This window comes from Magallana gigas, chromosome 1, assembly GCF_963853765.1.
Source record: "Magallana gigas chromosome 1, xbMagGiga1.1, whole genome shotgun sequence".
Classification (NCBI taxonomy): Eukaryota; Metazoa; Mollusca; class Bivalvia; order Ostreida; family Ostreidae; genus Magallana; species Magallana gigas.
This window is the reverse complement of record NC_088853.1, coordinates 7,502,253-7,523,529: the sequence shown is the minus strand read 5'-3', so window position 1 is coordinate 7,523,529 and position 21,277 is coordinate 7,502,253. Positions and strand designations below refer to the sequence as shown.

General features: G+C 33.4%; 1 protein-coding gene across 1 annotated transcript; it reads left to right on the top strand.

Annotated features, from left to right (window-relative positions):
* The first annotated feature begins 564 nt into the window (after nt 1-564).
* Nucleotides 565-2,056, top strand: LOC136269740 (cylicin-1-like). Its single transcript, XM_066084915.1, has 2 exons — nt 565-655; nt 1,359-2,056. The coding sequence occupies exons 1-2, from the start codon at nt 565-567 to the stop codon at nt 2,054-2,056; spliced, it is 789 nt and encodes a 262-aa protein (XP_065940987.1).
* The last annotated feature ends 19,221 nt before the right edge of the window (nt 2,057-21,277 follow it).

The window sequence follows — 21,277 nt, the reverse complement described above, 5'->3', positions numbered from 1 at the left end:
ATTTCTTTGTTGGCATAGTTCTGTCATCACTTGCCAGATAGATATCTTGACTATTCAGATCATATACAATATTGTCATACTTTCGTGCTGACCTATTACTTTATTAATATGTTTCAAATGTGAGTTCTAAAACAAAAACGTGCATATGCACAATATATGATTATTGTTATCATCATATTTTTCTGACAAATCGACATCAGGATCGGACAAGAAACCATAAAAAACAGGAAAAGCAACACTAATTTTCGACAGTGTTAAAGATTGTTTATGGGATTAAATGTCGGCATGTTAGATATAAAGATTCTTTTGATATCTTGCATGGTTTTTCAAAATTTGTCACTATGAATATCCTCTAAATATTTATTTTATTATAAAGAATTTGTTTCTCAAAAAAATAATTTTAATGCACAAAGTTTAAACAAGTGTGCCTTATACACGTCATTATTCAAAGCAAACATCGTTGAAGCCAAATTCAAGTTCAAATCAAAATTAAAAACAAAAAACACAAACAATTGCCATCAATATCCAAAAATCAAGTTTAAAAAAATGAATCTGTTTTATACAATGTTCCCAGACAGTCCAGGTAGCGTAGTGGACAATGCACTCGCTTTTCACCGCTGCGACCCGAGTTCGATCCCCGTGATCGACAGAGGTTGTATGTGATAGGGTATGGCGGTCGCCCGCTTGGACACGTGGGTTCTCTCCGGGTACTCCGGCTTCTTCCCACACCAATGACCCCCTCGCGCTAACATCCGTGCCAACGAGAGATATTAATATAAGTTGTAGAACTTGTTTATCAATCGTTGTAAAATAAATAAAGTTCAGTTCAGTTTAATGTTCCCATACTTGCACAAATACATATTATGACCTTCTACAGAACATAACCTGATCAAAGCAATTCCACATTTGCATCCGATGGAAAGCCTGTATTATAAATCTGGAATGTTGAGGACTATTTGATATTAATAAATACCATGGTAGTAAGACTAAATGTTTAAGACTATTATCATTTCAGCTACACATTTGAAAGAGTGCAAACAAACTCTGAGAAACTGTGGCATTTTTTGAGGTACACCGTAATTACTGACTACGAAGAGCGAATACCGTCCCCTTTTAGCCTGATAGTGCGACTTATCCAATTGATCAACTTATGCAGGTCGCCAAAGCGTAAGTTAATTCAAGATATGAATGAATGTGTCGTTATGTAACAATTCCTTTTTCGTGATTTTAATTTAGAGGAAAGAATCATAGCATACAAATTATATCGTTAACAAATTGAGTCATAATCATATGCATGCATGAAACATGTCATAGATCAGGCATTTAATAAACAAAGTCATATATACTGCGCATATTAGGTTCCTGGAGAGGCTGCAAAGGAGGAAAAGTGGAACACACTGAACAGGTTGACGCAGACAAAGGAAAAAAGGAAGATAATAAACAGTCTGACGCAGACAAAGGAAAAAAGGAAGATACTAAACAGGCTGACGCAGACAAAGGAAAGAAGGAAGATAATAAACAGGCTGACGCAGACAAAGGAAAGAAGGAAGATAATAAACAGGCTGACGCAGACATAGGAAAGGTGGAAGACATTAAACAGGCTGACGCAGACAAAGGAAAAGTGAAAGACATTAAACAGGCTGACGCAGACAGAGGAACAAAGGAAGATAATAAACAGGCTGACGCAGACAAAGGAAAAGTGGAAGACATTAAACAGGCTGACGCAGACAAAGGAAATGTGGAAGACATTAAACAGGCTGACGCCGACAAAGGAAAAAAGGAAGATAATAAACAGGCTGACGCAGACAAAGGAAAAGTGGAAGACATTCAACAGGCTGACGCAGACAAAGGAAAAAAGGAAGATAATAAACAGGCTGACGCAGACAAAGGAAAAAAGGAAGATAATAAACAGGCTGACGCAGACAAAGGAAAGAGGGAAGATAATAAACAGGCTGACGCAGACAAAGGAAAAGTGGAAGACAATAAGCAAGCAAAGGAAACATTTCAAATTAATTTTCAAAAAATCATTGCTTTCAGAAATCACAGCCAAAACTAAAAAGAACCCGTCATGGAAACAGAAGGCCTATTTGTATTTTTAATTATTAATGACAATTTTTCAAAGAAATACAAATTATACATTAAACCAACTGATTTATATTTTAGTCAATATATTGTAGTCTTATAATTTTTACTGTGAAATATTAATATCATTTAAATAATAATTGTGTAATTAGATGAAGATTATTTTAGAATGCTTGAACTATTACTTCATATATTTAGAAAATAACTTGTTAGCTCACCTGAACCGAAGGTTCAAGTGAGCTTTTCTGATCACCCGTTGTCCGTCGTCCGTCCGTCCGTCCGTCCGTCTGTCTGTCCGTCCGTCTGTAAACTTTTCACATTTTCAACTTCTTCTCAAAAACCACTGGGCCAAATTTAACCAAACTTGGTACAAAGCATCCTTATGCACAGCCCTTTTCAAAAGGGAGATAATTGCGAAACAGTAAGTTTAGGGTGCATGTCTTTAAAAATCTTCTTCTCAAGAACCACGGCACCAGAAATGCCAATATTTACACAAAAGCTTTTATATATAGTGAAGATTCTAAATTGTAAAAATGGTGACCCTCGGACCAAAACTGGGGCCCCAGGCGGGGTTCAAAGTTTAACTTAGAACAACATATGGAAAATGTTGAAAAAATGTTCTTCTCAAGAACCACTGCACCAGAAATGCCAATATTTACACAAAAACTTGTATATATAGTGAAGATTCTAAATTGTAAAAATCGTGACCTTCGGACTAAAACTGGGGCCCCAGGCGGGGTTCAAAGTTTAACATAGAAATACATAGGAATTTTTTTTTAAAATCTTCTTCTCAAGAACCACTGCACCAGAAATGCCAATATTTACACAAAAGCTTGTATGCATAGTGAAGATTTTAAATTGTAAAAATCGTGCCGCTCGGACCAAGACTGGGACCCCAGGCGGGGTTCAAAGTTTAACGTAGAAATACCTTAGGAAAATGTTTATAAAAATCTTCTTCTCAAGAACCACTGCACCAGAAATGCCAATATTTACACAAAAGCTTGTATGTATATTGAAGATTCTAAATTGTAGAAATCGTGACCCTCGGACCAAAACTGGGGCCCCAGGCGGGCTTCAAAGTTTAACATAGAAATACATAGGAAAATGTTTAAAAATCTTCTCCTCAAGAACCACTGCACCAGAAATGCCAATATTTACACAAAAGCTTGTATATTTAGTGAAGATTTTAAATTGTAAAAATCGTGCCGCTCGGACCAAGACTGGGACCCCAGGCGGGGTTCAAAGTTTAACGTAGAAATACCTTAGGAAAATGTTTATAAAAATCTTCTTCTCAAGAACCACTGCACCAGAAATGCCAATATTTACACAAAAGCTTGTATGTATAATGAAGATTCTAAATTGTAAAAATGGTGACCCTCGGACCAAAACTGGGGCCCCAGGCGGGGTTCAAAGTTTAACATAGAAATACATAGGAAAATGTTTAAAAATCTTCTCCTCAAGAACCACTGCACCAGAAATGCCAATATTTACACAAAAGCTTGTATATTTAGTGAAGATTTTAAATTGTAAAAATCGTGCCGCTCGGACCAAGACTGGGACCCCAGGCGGGGTTCAAAGTTTAACGTAGAAATACCTTAGGAAAATGTTTATAAAAATCTTCTTCTCAAGAACCACTGCACCAGAAATGCCAATATTTACACAAAAGCTTGTATGTATAATGAAGATTCTAAATTGTAGAAATCGTGACCCTCGGACCAAAACTGGGGCCCCAGGCGGGCTTCAAAGTTTAACATAGAACTACATATGAAAAATGTTTAAAAATTTTCTTCTCAAGAACCACTTCACCAAAAATGCCAATACATACACAAAAGGTTGTATACATAGTGAAGATTGTAAAAATCGTGACCCCCGAACAAAAAGTGGGGCCCCAGTAGGGGTTTAGATTTTAACATATGTAGGAAAATGTTTTAAAATCTTCTTCTCAAGAATTATAGTGCAACTGTTTGAGATATTACTATGCATACATGTACATCCTTAAATAATGTAGATTCAAAAAATTGTAACTCCCGGACAATTGATGGGCACCAAGAGGGGTTCAAAATTTAAACCTTCGATTATGTAGATTCCTAATTGGTAAAATCGTGACCCCCGGACCAATACTGGGGCCCCAAGATGGGGTCAAAATTTATTAAAGAAATATAAAGGTAACATGTTAAAAAATCTTCTTCTCGAGAACTACAATGCTTCAATTTGTGAGATTACTATCATGCATACAACCTTGGATAATGAAGGTTCGACAGTTTTAAAATAGTGACCCCTGGACTAATACTAGAGACCCAAGATGGGTTTAAAGTTAAATGCAGAAGTACCGGTATATATGGAAAATGTTTAAAAATCTTCTTTTCGAGAATTACAATGCATCAATTTGTCAGATAACTACGTCAGCACCCTCAAATTGTGTAGATTCGAAATTATAAAAGCCGTGATCTCAATCTAATACTGGGACCCCAAGAGGTGTTCAAAGTTTAGCATAGAAATATATAGGGAACATGTTGAAAAATCTTTTTCTAGGGAACTATAATGCTTCAGCTTGTGTGATAACTAGGCAAGCATCCTTAAATAATGTAGATTCCAAATAATTAAAACTTTAGCACTGGACTAATACTGTGGCCCCAAGAGGGGTTCAAAGTTTAACATAGAAAGATATATTGAAAATGTTTTTAAAAAGTTTTTCTCGAGAACTATTATGCTACAGTTAGTGAGATTACTATGCAAGGATCCTCAAATTGTGTAAACTCTAATGTAGTGGAACCAAGAGTTATCTTTCTTGTGTTCTGTACAGTCTGAGAGTTATTCCTCTTGAAGTGGAACTCTGCTATGTTCAGTTTTTCAGGTTGTGTACGTGCGGTCCCACCGCAGTGCTTCACATTTTCATTCCTATGTTACTATTTATGTTGTTCAAGCCAACCATAAACCTCGGACCATAACTGGGTCCCCAGAAAGGGGTTCAATGTTTAAAATAGAAAAAGCATATGCTACGAAATGTAATGTTACAAGGAACTGCTGTTCAGGTGAGCGATGTGGCCCATGGGCCTCTTGTTTTATCTTCCTATTAGTTCTCAACATACGTTTTATCACATTTACACGTACAAAGATATGAAAGTTTATATTTGTTTTCGAATTGATTTATTACGGAATAAAGGTAAAATTCATTAACAAAACTGTTACAATTTTACCACTTATTCTATAATTAAGAGAATATGGCTGATAGTGATATTACATTATCTATAAATTATTTATGTAATACAGGTGAAATATGAAGAAATTTGATACAATCTATACCATTTACTCCGTTTAAGAATACAAAAAAGAAATAACTTAGGTCAATAATTTTATTTCGGAATAAAGGCAAAATATGAGAGACTCAGAACATTACAGTCTATACTATATATTTTCCGAAAGAAAAGATGGCAAAAAGTGATACAGTGCTGTTATCGTAAATGTTGACAGAACAACCCTATCATATTCTGTATCCTGCATCCTATCCTGCAAAATAGCTCTATTCTATCTTAAACTATCCTATCCCATACAATCCATACTTAAGAAAAAAATAAAACGAAATTTAAGAAAATGAATATTTTATTATTAAATTTATCGACAAACGTGATAGTCGAAACGTATATTCAATACATGAAACCGAAAATCTTTAGAACGAAGTAACTTATTTACCTGTGCATTAAATCGTACGCGGAGTGTACTCAAGTACTTAAACAAACAGGTAAGCGATAAAAGTTCTGTTTTTATTTAGAACATAGCCCAATTTTTGAAGCCAATCAAATGTCTCCGATTCTCATAAAGAATTCATTCTTAATGGCGAAGAATCTGTCTATTTCTGAAATACTAAAGAGTTTTTGATTGGTCCGTTCGATATGAAGAAGCAGTAAATGGGCGTTACTTTATATAGTTTATCCCCCACCCTCAAAGCTATATACATGTAGTACAAATACAATTGTTTTATTATTATCTCCCCAGCCCCCCAGTAAATCAAAATCAACGTCCTTTAAATCCATTTCTACACTAGCCTGGCTTGGTCGAACGTCCATGATAAAAAAGAACGTGTTCGAATTGCACGAAAATTGTGTTCACTTTGTTCAATGAACTTTGTACTTTATTCAACCGTGACACAATTAAGACAGTCATGTGGGAGAAGTTTATTTCCAAGACTTTGACTTGATTGGCTGGGTTCTGTTCCAAGACAGTAAGATCATATGAAGAGAAATCTTCGCTCCGCTCCGCCCATTTTTCATTACGAAGATTTCTCTTCATATGATCTTACTATTACTAAGTAATATGTATAATAATATTCATAAAGAAGATAAAGGACTTTCATTTCATGCTTAAGGTAGTACGAAATACATACCAACATATCAAAAGGTCAAATATGATGACGTCATCTATATTTTTATCAATTTTTACCTCTGTCAAATATACTTATAATTTAAAGGGGAAGGAACTTAAAAATATGTTGTACAATAAATTAATCAATTATCATCTACTATAATTGTAAATCGTATTTATTTTCATTAAAAACCCCGGAACAATGAATAAATCCAGAAACTCGATCGCTTAATTTAAATTTCCCGCCGCCATGGGGACTGCCATTGAACTTTAATCTATGACGTCACACCATCTATTCCGGTTTGTCTTATCAACATAACATCATGATATTCGCTCTAAATGACAAGTTCTGGAAAATTTGAAACAATATTGATTTGAGACCGTTCTTTTACCTTTGCAAACTACAAACTAACGTCAAATGGAGGTTAGTGTCGGAGAAATCTCCGCGTAAATGTGGAAATTGTCAACAGATGCCAAGTATCATAGAAAATGTCTGCCGTCGTTATTTCGACATGATAATTCCGACTTTAAAGAATGGATTTTAAACATTTCGATTACAATTATAACATTTATTCAGTTAGCGAAGAACTTGACTTGGAATAAAAAATTAAATCGAGGTTGTTTTCAACTTTGAATGATAGCAGATTAACAGCTGTCATTTACTTATAAAAATGCATATATTTATGCATACAATGATACATGTATTTACTCTTTAGATTGACGTGTGAACTCAAACATTATCAATTTTGCTTAGTCGATTATTTGAGTAACAGAAAGGTATAAACCTGCGTTAATAGTATATTCAGAGCACTGTGTACATTCATTTGTATATGTAAACCAAACCGGAATAGATGGTGTGACGTCAAAATAATTTAATTTTTTGGTTTTTAATACAAAAGAGTTCTACATCATGTCAGCCTCCAGTAAATACGATTTCTCCAACTTCAAACGTTCATTAAAGCTTAATTACGTATTTTATTTTCAAAAAAGCATGACCACATGTGATAATTCACTTTATTAAAATAAATAAATTATGTTTTTGACTTTCCTTCCCCTTTAATTAATTATTATTTAATTATGCTCAGGATATTTAGTGAAAGAAATGCGTATGTTCAAAGTTCAGAGTTCAAAGGGGGTAAACTGTAACTTGCGTTATATCTTCCCTTGCTTCTTTATTAAAGAGTTATTAAAGTATTTTTATCATTCGAAAAAAAACAGTTTTTTGATTTTTTTTTTAAATTAACAAATAGACTCGTTAATAGTTAGGTAATAATTGGCTAACTTACATCACGAAAATATGAGAAATGAATTTGGTATAAATGCCAGATGGTGATTCACTCTAAATAAAGGTTGAATGTTCAAAAGCTGGATCAAGGCAGTGAATAACTCATGATGGCTTTTAAAGCTTTTTTGGTGTAATTGCCCACAGGGAAAATACCTGTATGCCCTTGTGGAATTAGGGGTTGTTTTAGATAAACATGCATACTAGCCACCTTGTTTTAGTTTATATATGAACTATACACATTGAACTTATCCTGAAAGTTATAAAAATATATAGGAAAATTATTTTCTTTCAGGATCCTGCATCTTTTCAACATCAGGTCATGCACTCTATTATGATTTTTTCGCTAAAATTATATGTTTAAAAGTCCTTTTTGAAAGGTTTCAGGCAGAGTGGTTGTCATCATTACAAATTCATACTTTTTCTACGCCAGAATGAACCATAATTAAATACATATATGAGACTTTTCGGCAAGTTCATGTATGCATGTGTTATATGCTACTCAGGTGACGTTTCGGCTTTTTGGCCTCTTGTTCTTAAAAGCTTTACATATTCATTTAATTTACATTATATCGTCAGGTATTATTGAACCTCAAAAGACGGTTAATGATGACTGTTACATGTTAAGTTGCGAGGTTAATAAATGATCTACCCTGGGCTTGAGTAGGAAGGGGGAGACTACTCTTCTACTGTACTTTCATCGCTTAGGCTGTCACTGTTACTTTCAAATGAATCTCAAATTGCATCCTCAACAAACTCGCCCCAGTCACGTACCCTAATACAATTAACAAACCCAAATATTAAACAATGGACGCTGTATGGTCGCACATACCAACAACCAGCACATTAGCTCTACATTTACAATACCATGCAATAATATCCCCTGTCCTCATTTCATCCAGAGTTGGTTTGTCTTAGATTATGTGTGCCTGCTTTGCATACGAATACACAAAAAAATCTTTTCATTATGCACATAGATAGCACAATTGCATTCAATGTGTCCTTGGGCAAAGCTGGAGGAGAGTCGCAACTGGTAACTTCCACAGATCAGTTCCCGCAGCCTTTCTTCATCTAACTGTGGATGGTCAACCACCTCACTGACTTCTTTCAAACAGACAGACCGGTGGTCTAAATGCTGCTCCTTCACCTTCTCACTCAGCTGATACACCTGCTTTGAAAAATTCAACATCTTAGCTCCAAGAGTCTGGTCTTCATTTTCTTTCCTACTGGTAAGGGGATTAAAATACCTGCAAAAAGGGTCCTTATAGGAATTCATGACAAATATTGAAATAAAAAATTCAATATTGCAAGGGCTTAATCAGGTCCAAATTCACACATGAATTATAAAATAACTTGATGGTATATCGTAGATTTAAAAAAACGTTGCGAACTTCTTACGATAAGATTATTTTTGAGTAAAATCCGTAATTTATAATGCATATCTTGAATAATTTTGAAGATCACAGGCTTAATTCATTAAAAAAAATAATTAGTTTGTAAGATTTTACAAGGTTCGTAGAAGTTTTTAAGTTACGTAGCATATTTCAAATGCACATGTAAAAGTTTGTCAGCATCAGATAAGTGTAGCCCTTACAATGAAGTGATCTATTTACTAGGTACTCAGCTTTTAGACATACGATATTTATACGGAGGGTGCCTCTTTATACCATGTATACTTATCTCAATAATGAAAATAGGACTATATAGATATTATTCTACTAATAGACATGTTAAACAAAATATTCATTTATCATTTTCCGTTAATGTGTGACATTTATTTTTTTTTCGCTAAAAAACTGCATGATAGCCTTCAATGACTTAACTTAATTGTGAAGCATATGACGTCATATTTTGTAGTACAGCGAGAACGACATAACGCTTATTTTTTAGAGTGTAAGATATAACGGACATCAAAATGTTAAGTTATAGCATTTGTTGTTATAAATTAAAAGATAAGTGGGGTAGATCGGGATTTCGTTTTATATTTGTTATTATTAGTATTCCGATCCCGATGTGATTTATTCTATTAGTTTGGTAACGCCCACTTTATACGATAGCCAATAACTTTAATGACAGTTGTCTATTGTTCTGTCCCATATAAAAAGTCGTGTAAGTCCTTATTTGACGAGGGAGACGGCTGATTTCGCTAGCTACTTTTCTCCAAACAGTGAGAGGGAGAGAGACAGCTGGTTTCGCTATCTACCTTTCTCCTGAGTCCCCGTCTCGTCTATCTTTTTGAGGTCCCTGTTTAAGTTAGGTGTTAGGGTTGGGGGATTTTAAGTACTTGCTCCCCTTTCTATTTTATTTTTTTTTAATTATTTTTTTTTTAATTTCTTTTATCAATTATCGTTAACGGCCCCTTATATATGTCTCCAGTCGAAAAATAAAAGAAATATAACGACTCTGTTGCATTTTATATTCACACTCGTTTCCTCTATATATTTAAACGGAGAAGGTAAGCAACTCTCGTTTGTTTACATTGAGGTCCACCTGGGAAATTCAAACGATAACTACATCAAAAATCGCTATACCTTAGGTGTTACTATTTTTCTCATTTCCACACACATCCTTCTATCTGAAAACTTAAATAAATTAGGATGCTGAATCATAATATATCCCACGAATAAACATTTTTCACTCGCGACCACAATATTTTGAAACGTTCCAAGTAGACGCTACGGAAGTTAGTTGCACAGCGACATCTATGCTACGAACGACAACTCTTCCCGTGTTCCGAATGACATTGACTTAACGGTAACGCGCGAGGGGTCCGAAAAAAAGTTTGGGAAAAGTTTTGGCGCAATATACAAATCGGTAAAAATTCAATCCAGAAAATTGAGGCAAAAAGAAATCTGAGATAAAGTCCACAGAACACTCACCAATAATGATATATCTAATTAACAATTTAGAGCATGGAACAGCAGCTGATTTCGTTGATTTGCAGGAAATCAAAGAGAGTTGCCATTTTTGGGTTTAAAGCATTATTTAGGAAAAGAGAAATCAAAATTTGAAATGTTTGACCTAACCACACCAGGGCCCTTAAGGGCAGACTCAAAAAAATTGACCTTACCTACCTATGACCTTTAAAAGTGGGGTCAAAAAAATCAAAACTCATCTTCTTTACTTCCACAATAGGGGGAAAAATAAATTCATGTATTGATATCCATGAAACCTCTATCTAAACTCATGGCCCCTGAGTCAGGGGTCAAGCTCTATGGCGGGGCCATAATGACCATATAGTGAACGCGTATTTTTGATATCGTGTTTTCTATTCCCATATATAATTGAGAAAAAACTAAATGCATAGTTATGATGACCATTAAGTCTTTTACCATTATTGTGAAATTCATTGTCCCTTGGTAAGGGTTTCAGACCCTAAGGCGGGAAAAATATGGTCATTTAGTATACATTTTTCAAATTTTAGAAATTCTTCTCTACGTTTCCAAGTCTGGAAGATGACAAAAACAATAATTCAATTGCTAGGATTTCCGTGAAACCCTCAAACAAAATTAATCTTGACATTCACGTCTCATGGGTCAAAAGTAAGAAGATACCTGCAATGCTTGTCAGTTTTTGCAATTTTTAAGATCTCTGTGGAAAAAAACCCATCATCCTCTTACCGTGATTGAAAAGGTATTTTTCGAGATAGATGGGGAAACCCTGATTTCACACCTGAACATTTTTTAATCAAGATGAGATGAACTGTGACGTCATGAGGTCAACACCCTGTAAGAGAAACAAAAAAGAAATCGTATGAAAACTGTTTGTTTTCTTGCATTGTATTATCTATATACGAACAGTTGGTTTTGTATTTGTATTTTCTTATCAACCCTAAATGACTATATATACTCTTGTTTAGGTTTTAACCCGTATTTTATCGTACAAAAATGCCTAAAATGCAAGCACGTAGCATCGTTTTTCAAAGTTGGGGGGGGGGGGGGGGGGCAGATTCATCCAAACAATCTTGATAAGCAAAAAAAATTAAATTCAAATTGAAAAATGTTACTTTGCTAAATCCCGAAAATCCTAATCCGGGGGGGGGGGGGGGGGGGGCTATATTTCTCTGTTATTATTGTTATTAGTGGTTTTTCAGAGATATTATTAATAATACTGACAATATATAAGTCCCTGAAGCGTTCTACTTCCCCACGCGAACGATGAGCGCACGCTGAACGGAATTTGGTGCGCCCTTATAAACGTTGAACGATGAGCGAATGCAAAGTGCAAACGGAATGCAAATTGAACGGTGAACGCACGGTGAATGATATGTGAACGCAAGATAAACGATTTATTCGGATTGCCTCGGGATTTATCCTTCCATTGTATTTCGTTGGCATTCAGGAAAAAAACTACATAAACAGTGCTGCTATCGTGAAAGTTGACAATACAATTCATATTATATATCTTCTATGCTGCATTATATCCAGCAATTAATCTCTATCTAATCCTATCCTATTATATATCATACCATTTATATTTAGGAATATTAGTGCGATCAAACTAATATGGCCACCAAATGCATTTTATGAAATTGTGTCAGTTGTAACCACTGATAGTCGTCCTAAATGCATGCATTAGCTTAGGTTTATATATATATATATATATATATATATAAATCTGATTTAGGCATTGAGGAGACCATACCCTAAAATGTAGTTTAGGGAGACAATATACAAAATTTTTATATGTGCATATTTTTTATTGCAAATAGTCATTTAGAGGTCTTCAAGATTCAAATAACTTTACATGTGTTTTACTTTTTCAATATATCTTGTCCTTAAAAAAATACAGCAAAAATGGTCTCCTTAATATTTTGTTACTCTCTCATAAGGCTTAAGGAGACCGTGCATATATTTTCATATATATTTTTTATGGCTTAAGTAGACCATTCTTTTTTCCCATAATTTTCATGATTTGCAAGTGCTCTATCATTTTTTATCGCCACGCAACATAGAATTAAGATATAATGCAAGGTCACTGTGTACATGTGCATGTATATGTAAGCTTTGTTAATATCTCACATAGTTGATGGTGTGGACTTTTAATATTCATAGATGGCCATTTAGAGGTCTGTGGAATGGCAATAATCTCACATCTGTTTTAATTTTTCATTACTATTAGCCCTTAAAAATATACTATATTGTCCCTCTAATATTTTGCTACTGTCTTATGCGGCTATGGGATACCGATAATACATTTTTATTAATATTACTTAATTAGGGTTTAGGTAGACCATTCTTTTTTTTAACCATAACATTCGTGATTTGCAAGCCCTTTAATTTTTACTGTCCGGTTTTTTTTCGCATGTCACGAAATTTGCGAAAATGGGGAAAATATGTAGCATTTTAAATTTGCGTCCCTACTGAAGATTATCTTCTCAATTCAATCCATTCTACATGTATCCTAATGTGTTTTAGAATTTCACATTAATAAATGAAAAAAAAAAAATTTCAAGTTCATGAACAAACTTTACTAATCATCAAAACTAATTTCAAATAGATTTCATTTATAATTTATGGACCAGGGTGTAAACATTAGTTCAATTTTGAAAGTTTAAACAATTAATCATTTCAAATTTATTAATAGAGCAATCATTTCCATTCATAATTCAGTGTACATAACATGTCCATTATTTTGGTGAACTTGCAGTTCAATTACAACAGTTTCATTTTTTTCTGTGCAACAAAATCATATATGTAAGGATCTGTAAATTTATGAAATCAAAATATTCATAATCTATTTTCAACCTTCATATTTCAAATTTGATACATTTCAAGAAAATAAAGCTTTTAAAATTGATTTACTTAATATTCTTCATAATTCATATATAACAATAAAAAAAGGTGATCAAAGATCACGTATTGAATGAACCATTCATTAATAAATGTTAATGAATAACATTGATAATAAGTACACATGTAAGAAATTGACAAAGTTTAAAAGTTACTCTGGGAGCAAAAATGACTGATCAAATGCAGGGCATAAAAAATATTAAAGGACGAACAGGATTATGCAGCTAAAAAAAAATTCAAAATTTTCAACCATAAAGACATTAGGATGTCGTCTGCAATACATATCACGTTTAGGGGTCACTTTCTTGCCTTATAAGAAACAAAGGTAATCAGAGATTACAAAGCACCGAGACGAGGCATCACCTTTATAAAGCATCACCTTTATGAGACCACCTTTATCATATTACCTGAAAATCATAGTTAATGATCTTGGATATCTATGGATACTGTTTCGAAACAATATCATATTACTATATCATATGTTGAAAAATTGGATAATAATCATATGTTCATTTCATATATTAATATAAGATACACACATATAATAATAAAAATAAAATACTGTAATAAATAATGATGCAATATGATATTGTAACATATGATATGACATAGTGTCACGTTAAATACATTATTGCATTTGATCACATAATATAATATCATAATATATGATACAATGTCATATCACATAATACATCACAATTTTGTAACACATTATATTATATTGTATACTTAAGTATGATATTGTATGATATTATATCATATTTGATACATAATATGATATTGTATCATAAGATACAATATAACTTGATTCAACATTGTATCAAATCATATGATACAATATCATGTGATACAGTAATATATTATATAATACAATATCACTTTATACAATATCGTATCATATGTTACAATATTATATATTCCAATATCAAATAATACTATTTCATGTGATAAAATAATATATTATATAAACCAATATCATTTTATACAATATCATATCATGTGATAAGATATTATATATTACAATACAATATTGTATCATATTATACCATATTAAATATGGCAATATTATATGAAACAATAGCATGTGATAAAATAGTATATAATACATTATCATTTTATACAACATTGCATCATAATAAAAAATACTTTACATTACAATATAATGATACAATATCATATCATAATGCACAAAAATATTGATACAATATCCTACTTACTTTTTATAATATAATATATGATATAACATTGTATCATATAAAACAATAGTGTATCAAATCTGACAATACTATATCATATGAATCATGTTATATCATTTAACAACAAACACATCTATCAATCAGGTTAGAGTGAGGTAGGATATTCTTTTTAAACATCCTTGATAATAGAGATCAGGATCTGAAACTGAAGCAACCTCTATGATTCATTTATATTATAGTTAAATTAACTATGCAAGCTATTGTCTATAAATCATGTGACCTGTTCCAAAATAACTAAACCTCATCCAGCATCCAAAACCTATGACTCAGATTCGGCATTCAAGCCTGCCAGATGCATCAGTATCATAAGACGCATCATCAATTCAAGTTTGGTTAAGTTAGGACCAGTCATTACTAAGATATATTTTTAGCATCCTTGATTATGAAGATCAGGCTCTGCATCTGAAGCTACCTTTGCAATTCATTTATATTATAGTTAAATCAACTATGCAAGTTTGAAATAGTACTAAATAAATTTAATATATGACCTGTTCCAAAAAACATAACCTCATCCAGCATCCGAAACCTATGGCTAAGATTCAGCATACAAGCCTTTCAGGTGCATCAGTATCTTAAGATGCATCATCCATGCAAGTTTGGATCAGTAGTAATATAGAAATTGCTATCAAAGGCCACCTGCACCAAAAACTTTAACCTGTTCCAGAAACCTTAAATCCAGCATCTAAAATTCATTGCCCAGATTCAGCATCCAAGTTTTTCAAGTTCATAAAAAGGTCCAGATGCATCATCCATGCAAGTTTGGTGAAGATAGGACAAGCAATAACTAAGATAAAGGACCTGCAACAAAAACTTTTACCAGGTCCAGACGCCAACGCCAGCAGTATAGCATAAGTTCCCCCCAAACTTCGTCTCGGTGAGCTAAAAATAAATTATCATACATGCCCTACGTCTTGTTGTTACATTACAGTTACATTATATGTAAAATGATGAGATTCATGTTTGCTTTTTCATTGATTTCATTTCATTTAATTTTTTAAATGTCCTAAGTCTTGTTGTTTTTCTCTCGTTGAAGATTTTAGATCTAATCTTCAAAAATTTGGTCCTCTCATCAAGCCGTTCCAATGAATACATTTCATGTTTTTCCAAAAACTCCTGGATTTTACCTTGAAAAGATTTTAAAAATAATATGAACAATCAGAATTATTATATTGTTACATATTCATGTAAAAAGGATAATACCTATGTATAGATTCAAGGCATACCATACTCTGTATGGTTTTTGCTTCCACTACTTCTTGCTGAATATTTTGATTTTCATAAATACATTCATGCTCGAACTACATTCATCCACTTATATGTCAAGATTATCTGTTTTGAAATGCCCCCTCTACCGCTTTAGGCTTCAATACACAACCCAAAATAGAAAGCCTATAGGGATTTTGCATTGCATCGGCCATGAAATAGCCTGGATGACATAATTGAAAAATTGTATGAGGTATTTCAAGTGGGTTCCGAATGGTGAAAAGATGTAAACATTTCACATTATAAATCTCCATGAGAAATTTGTTTCTATTCCTGTAACGGTCACCTGAGTAGCATATAACCCATACACAAACTTGTCGAGGAGTCTCATATATGCATTTAATTAATTAGGTTTTATTCTGGAGTAGAAAAATTATAAATTTGTAATGACGGCCACCTCCCTGCCTGAAATCTTTCAAAAAGAACTGTGAAACCTACAATTTTGGCAAAAAACTTAAAAGATCGGGTCTACAAAATCATGAATTCAGTTTCCTTTCAGGTGTGTGGGAGTAAAAAGGATAATTTTTTAACATTATATGCAATAACACCTATACATCCATTTTGGCCCTGCCCTAGAGTTAAAACCCATACTCCAGGGGACATGAAAATTAAAATTTCAGTAGAGGACTTCCTGGTAAACATAATTATAGGTCAGTTTTTTATACAGATGTGTGAGTATAGAGAAGAAAATGTTATAACATTATATGCATTAACACTATATTGCCTCCCCCCTCATGTCCTGAACCCCTGACCCAGGGGCCATGAATTTTACAATTTAGGTAGAGGAGTTAGTGGACATCGTAACCATGTATTCAGTTTTTTGCCCACATGTGTGGGAGTAGAGAAGAAGATTTTTTAAGATTTAAAACATTTTACTATATGGCCATATTGGCCCCATCCTAGAGCCTGAACCCCTGACCCGGGGGTCATAAATTTCACAATTTTGGTAGAGGGCTTCATGGACTTTATGACCAGATATATATATATATTTATATGGGAGTAGAAAAGAAGATTTTCTAAGATTTAATACATTTTTACTATATGACCATATTGGCCCCACCCTAGAGCCTGAACCACTGACCCAGGGGTCATGAATTTCACAATATGGACATCATAATCATGCATTTAGTTTTAACAAATATATATGGGGTAGAGAAGAAGATTTTCTAAGATTAAATACATATATAATATATGGCCATACTGGCCCCATTCTAGAGCCTGAACCCCTGACCCAGGGGCCATGAATTTCACAATTTATGTAGAAGGCTTCTTTGACATTATAACTATGCAACCAGTTTTTTCCTAACATGTGTGGGAATAGAGAAGAATATTTTTTAAAATTTGGCTCTTTTTTTGCAAATTTGGCCCCACATGTGGCGCCCCGGGGGTAGTAGAGCCATGAATTTTACAATTTAGATTCCTCTCACCATAGAGATGCCTCATATCAAAAATGGTAATAATCAGCCCTGTAGTTTTTAAGAAGAAGTTAAAAATGTAAAATTGTTAAGGCACGATGCACGATAACGGACGAAAACGGATTGCAATAAACTCAGGTGACCTAAAAATTGCTAATTCATCAAATTGTGGATAGATAGACCAAGCAACAAAGATATATCACCTGAGCTGCTTTTAGTCTTCTTGGCTGCAACTGGGCTTGCAAGAACTTTAGTTCCATTATCATCTTCGATCTCAAAGAAGCACTCTGTAATAACAATATCATGAATATCTTACTTTGCAAATACTAAGGACAGGCATGCATAAAACGTAATGAAAAGAGAAAACATTATGGATGGGTTTTAATTATTAAACGATGCAAATCAATGTACCATTGTCATCTTAAATAAAGAAAGAAAATTATTGAGAAAAGTTTTTATCATTTCAATAATATGACTTCTATTACCCCCCCCCCCCCCCCACCACTACCACACACAGATTCACACAAATTAAAAAAAAGACTGATCACCTTGTGGTGTAACATCCGATGCATTTGCATTTCCACTCTCGCAGGGTTTGGACATCAAATCTTCTTCAGTCACATGTGATTCAGGTGCTGTACTTGGACCTTTAGGATTGTGCACATGTAACTCCGACACTCACCCTTTTAGATAAAATTTCAAAAATGTATACAAATACAAAAATTATTTAATGAAGAAAAAAAAAAGAAATACATACACAGTCATTTACCACACTAAAGCACTGCCCATATGCAAATGTGGGGGTATTTTACCCAGTTTTAAGCTTAAGTGTAAATTTTCCCTTACATGTAAATAATCCCTTTTACAGTATTGAAAGTGGTACTCAGCAAATGTAATTAAACACTTTACATTTTCATTACTATCTGAACATTTCTTGAAAGTCAAATGGAATTGTGCACTACAGCTTCTGTCACAAGTCACAAGGAAATAACTCCATCTATACATTGTCATTCAAAAGCCAGAAGCCTAACACCTAGCTGCAATAATGTAGCCCTCTCCTGTTTTTTTTTTTTTTTTTTTTTTTTTTTTTTGGGGGGGGGGGAGTAAACATCAGTTATAAAAAATCGGAGAGGGCTACATTGTTGCAGCTACATATGTATGACTATCCTATTATCAAACAAGAAAAACATTCACAAAATAGATTGAAACAAACCTATCAAGTTGACTTCTTTCATCACAGGAACTGAGAGAGGGAAAACAATGGTATGGAACTGCAAAAGATCAAAGAATCGTTATTGCATAAATAAAGTTTAAAACAAGAAATTTTTTAAAGAAACAGTTGCCCCTTTTGTGGCTTTATCAATCTTAAAATGATTACTTTCTGTCACAAGTCAAAATTAATTATTCTTACTAGACTTTGACCCGTGCGTGCACGGGTTGACATTGCATATGATATCGGACATTCACTACATCGACGCACCGTATTGTTTACAATTACATAACCAAGCTTTAAGCCTACAATAATGCTATTAATTTCACTATACTCTGCTTAGTTATAATAATCTGACAGGAATGCCTCCCATATACCCGTAATGTAGCAGAAAATTGCAGAATCGCTCCGAATCGATTTTTGAGAAAAATAATGAAGTTGTATTGAAAATAACAGTCAAATTATTCATAACAAACCATTCTGAGGCTGTAAATACTTTTCATCTAAATATTTAATTCATATTATTGAAGGAATCAACACTTTTTTGCTCGCTTCAAAATTACACACCATGTTGATATTCGGATCTCTTGGGATTTTACTCTAACACAGTGTATTTATATTTAGGAATATTATTACATATAGGAGAATTTATTACATCCATTACATTCCACTCATATCATGGAAATCAAATGCATTATCACAGCATTAGGGAGACCAGACAAACATGTTAATTGTTATACATAATAACGTTGCAACTTTGATTCTAATTCATTTACTTTGTTCAAAATGCTCACTGTTTTCTCTGAGGTTCAAGATGTCCTGTTTTTCCATTGCGTTGCGGCTAGCTCTCAATAAATATGTGGTGGACTCTGTATAAAAGTACTAATATATTGTATTTTAAATACAAGCTTCAACATTTACTTTTTAAATTATTGCAAATTTTATTCCTTATGACTAATTAAAATAAATATTACAAATATATTACCGGTACATCCATTACATTCCACTCATATGATGGAAATCAAATACATTATCCCAGCATTAAGGAGACCAAGCCCCAGGATCACATAATAACATTGCAACATTTAGTTTAATTCATTTACCTTGTTCAAAATACTCAGTGTATTCTCTGTGGGTCAAGATGTCCCGTTTTCCCTTTGTGTTGCGGCTAGATCTCAATGAATTTTGGGTGGACTCTGTAAAAAGTACCAATATATTGTATTGCAATTTCAAGTCTCTAAGTTTACTTCTTTATATCATTGCTAAGTTTATTCCTAATGATTAATAAAAATAAATATAACAAATATATTACATCCACTACATTCCACTAATATCATGGAAATCTAATGCATTATCACAGCATTAGGGAGACCAGACAAACAATTTTATTATACTTTCATGTTAAATGTTAAATACTGAAATCTGATTGGTTTAGATGCAGTTGGTAATCCGTTCTATTACCTTCAGCGTTAGCAACACACTTGGCAATTGGTAACACAACGAACTGTTACATGCGCTTAAATTATGAGCGTACGGTTTGTCATAGAATTTACTTCATTTCTAAATAAAAGCAGTAAAATTTTCTGTAGAAATAAGACATTCAGTAAAATAAAATGAATAGTGCCTGTTTGGGAGGGTATCTATTGAAATTGACACCCCTCGAAAACCATTGTCAACCTCCGCTCACTGCTTTACCTTAGGATCAAGCTGTCCTGTTTTTCCATTGTGTTGCAGCTAGATCTCAATGAAACTGGGGTGGGCTCTGTAAAAAAGTACCAATATATTGTATCATAAATACATGCTTCTAAGTTTACTTCTTTATCTCTTTGCAAAACTTATTCCTAATGACTTGATACATGTACTTATAAGTATAACAAATATATTACACCCATTACATTCCACTCATATCATGGAAATCAAATGCATTATCACAGCATTAGGGAGACCAAGCCCCAAGATCACGAGCAATCTTAGACTTGAGTAGTAAATTGTACACTGCCAGTGGCGTAGCTACCATGTATGCTTATATGCCTGAGCATGCACATCATTTGGGGGAAAAATCAGTAAAAAAATAAATAAAGAAAAAAAATATATAAAAAAAGAATTCAAGTATTAAGGTCCATACTTAGTTATTCCATCAGCCCGTTTCCGTCACTCGGTCCTACTTTATCCGAAATCAATGCTAAACAAAGACGTATTAAGCACCAAATATAGCCACACAATATGGTCTTAAAGTACCATATCAAAGAAACAGTACACAATGCATGTACCTAAAAAGGCAACTATTTATTTTACAGTTGAACTTAGTTTTACACATTTTAAATTTCCCCGATAGAATATCACAGCTTTATTGAGATATTCATTACCATAAACTATGTGAAAATGAACTTAAGAATAAAAGCTTTGAGTGGGTCAAAGGCAAATGTCAAAAAAAATTTCTTCTTTTAACTTTTAATAAGTTTTGTGATTTTATTTTATGCCTAAACTATAGCCAAAACAATTTTAACTGCCTAAAAATAGGCTTTAATAGTAAGCATTCCTTTCAATTTCTGCTTTAATTTTTGGTGTTAAAAATCGTCAGAATCCATGAGCTTCCAGGGGCTTTCGCCCCCTGGGCT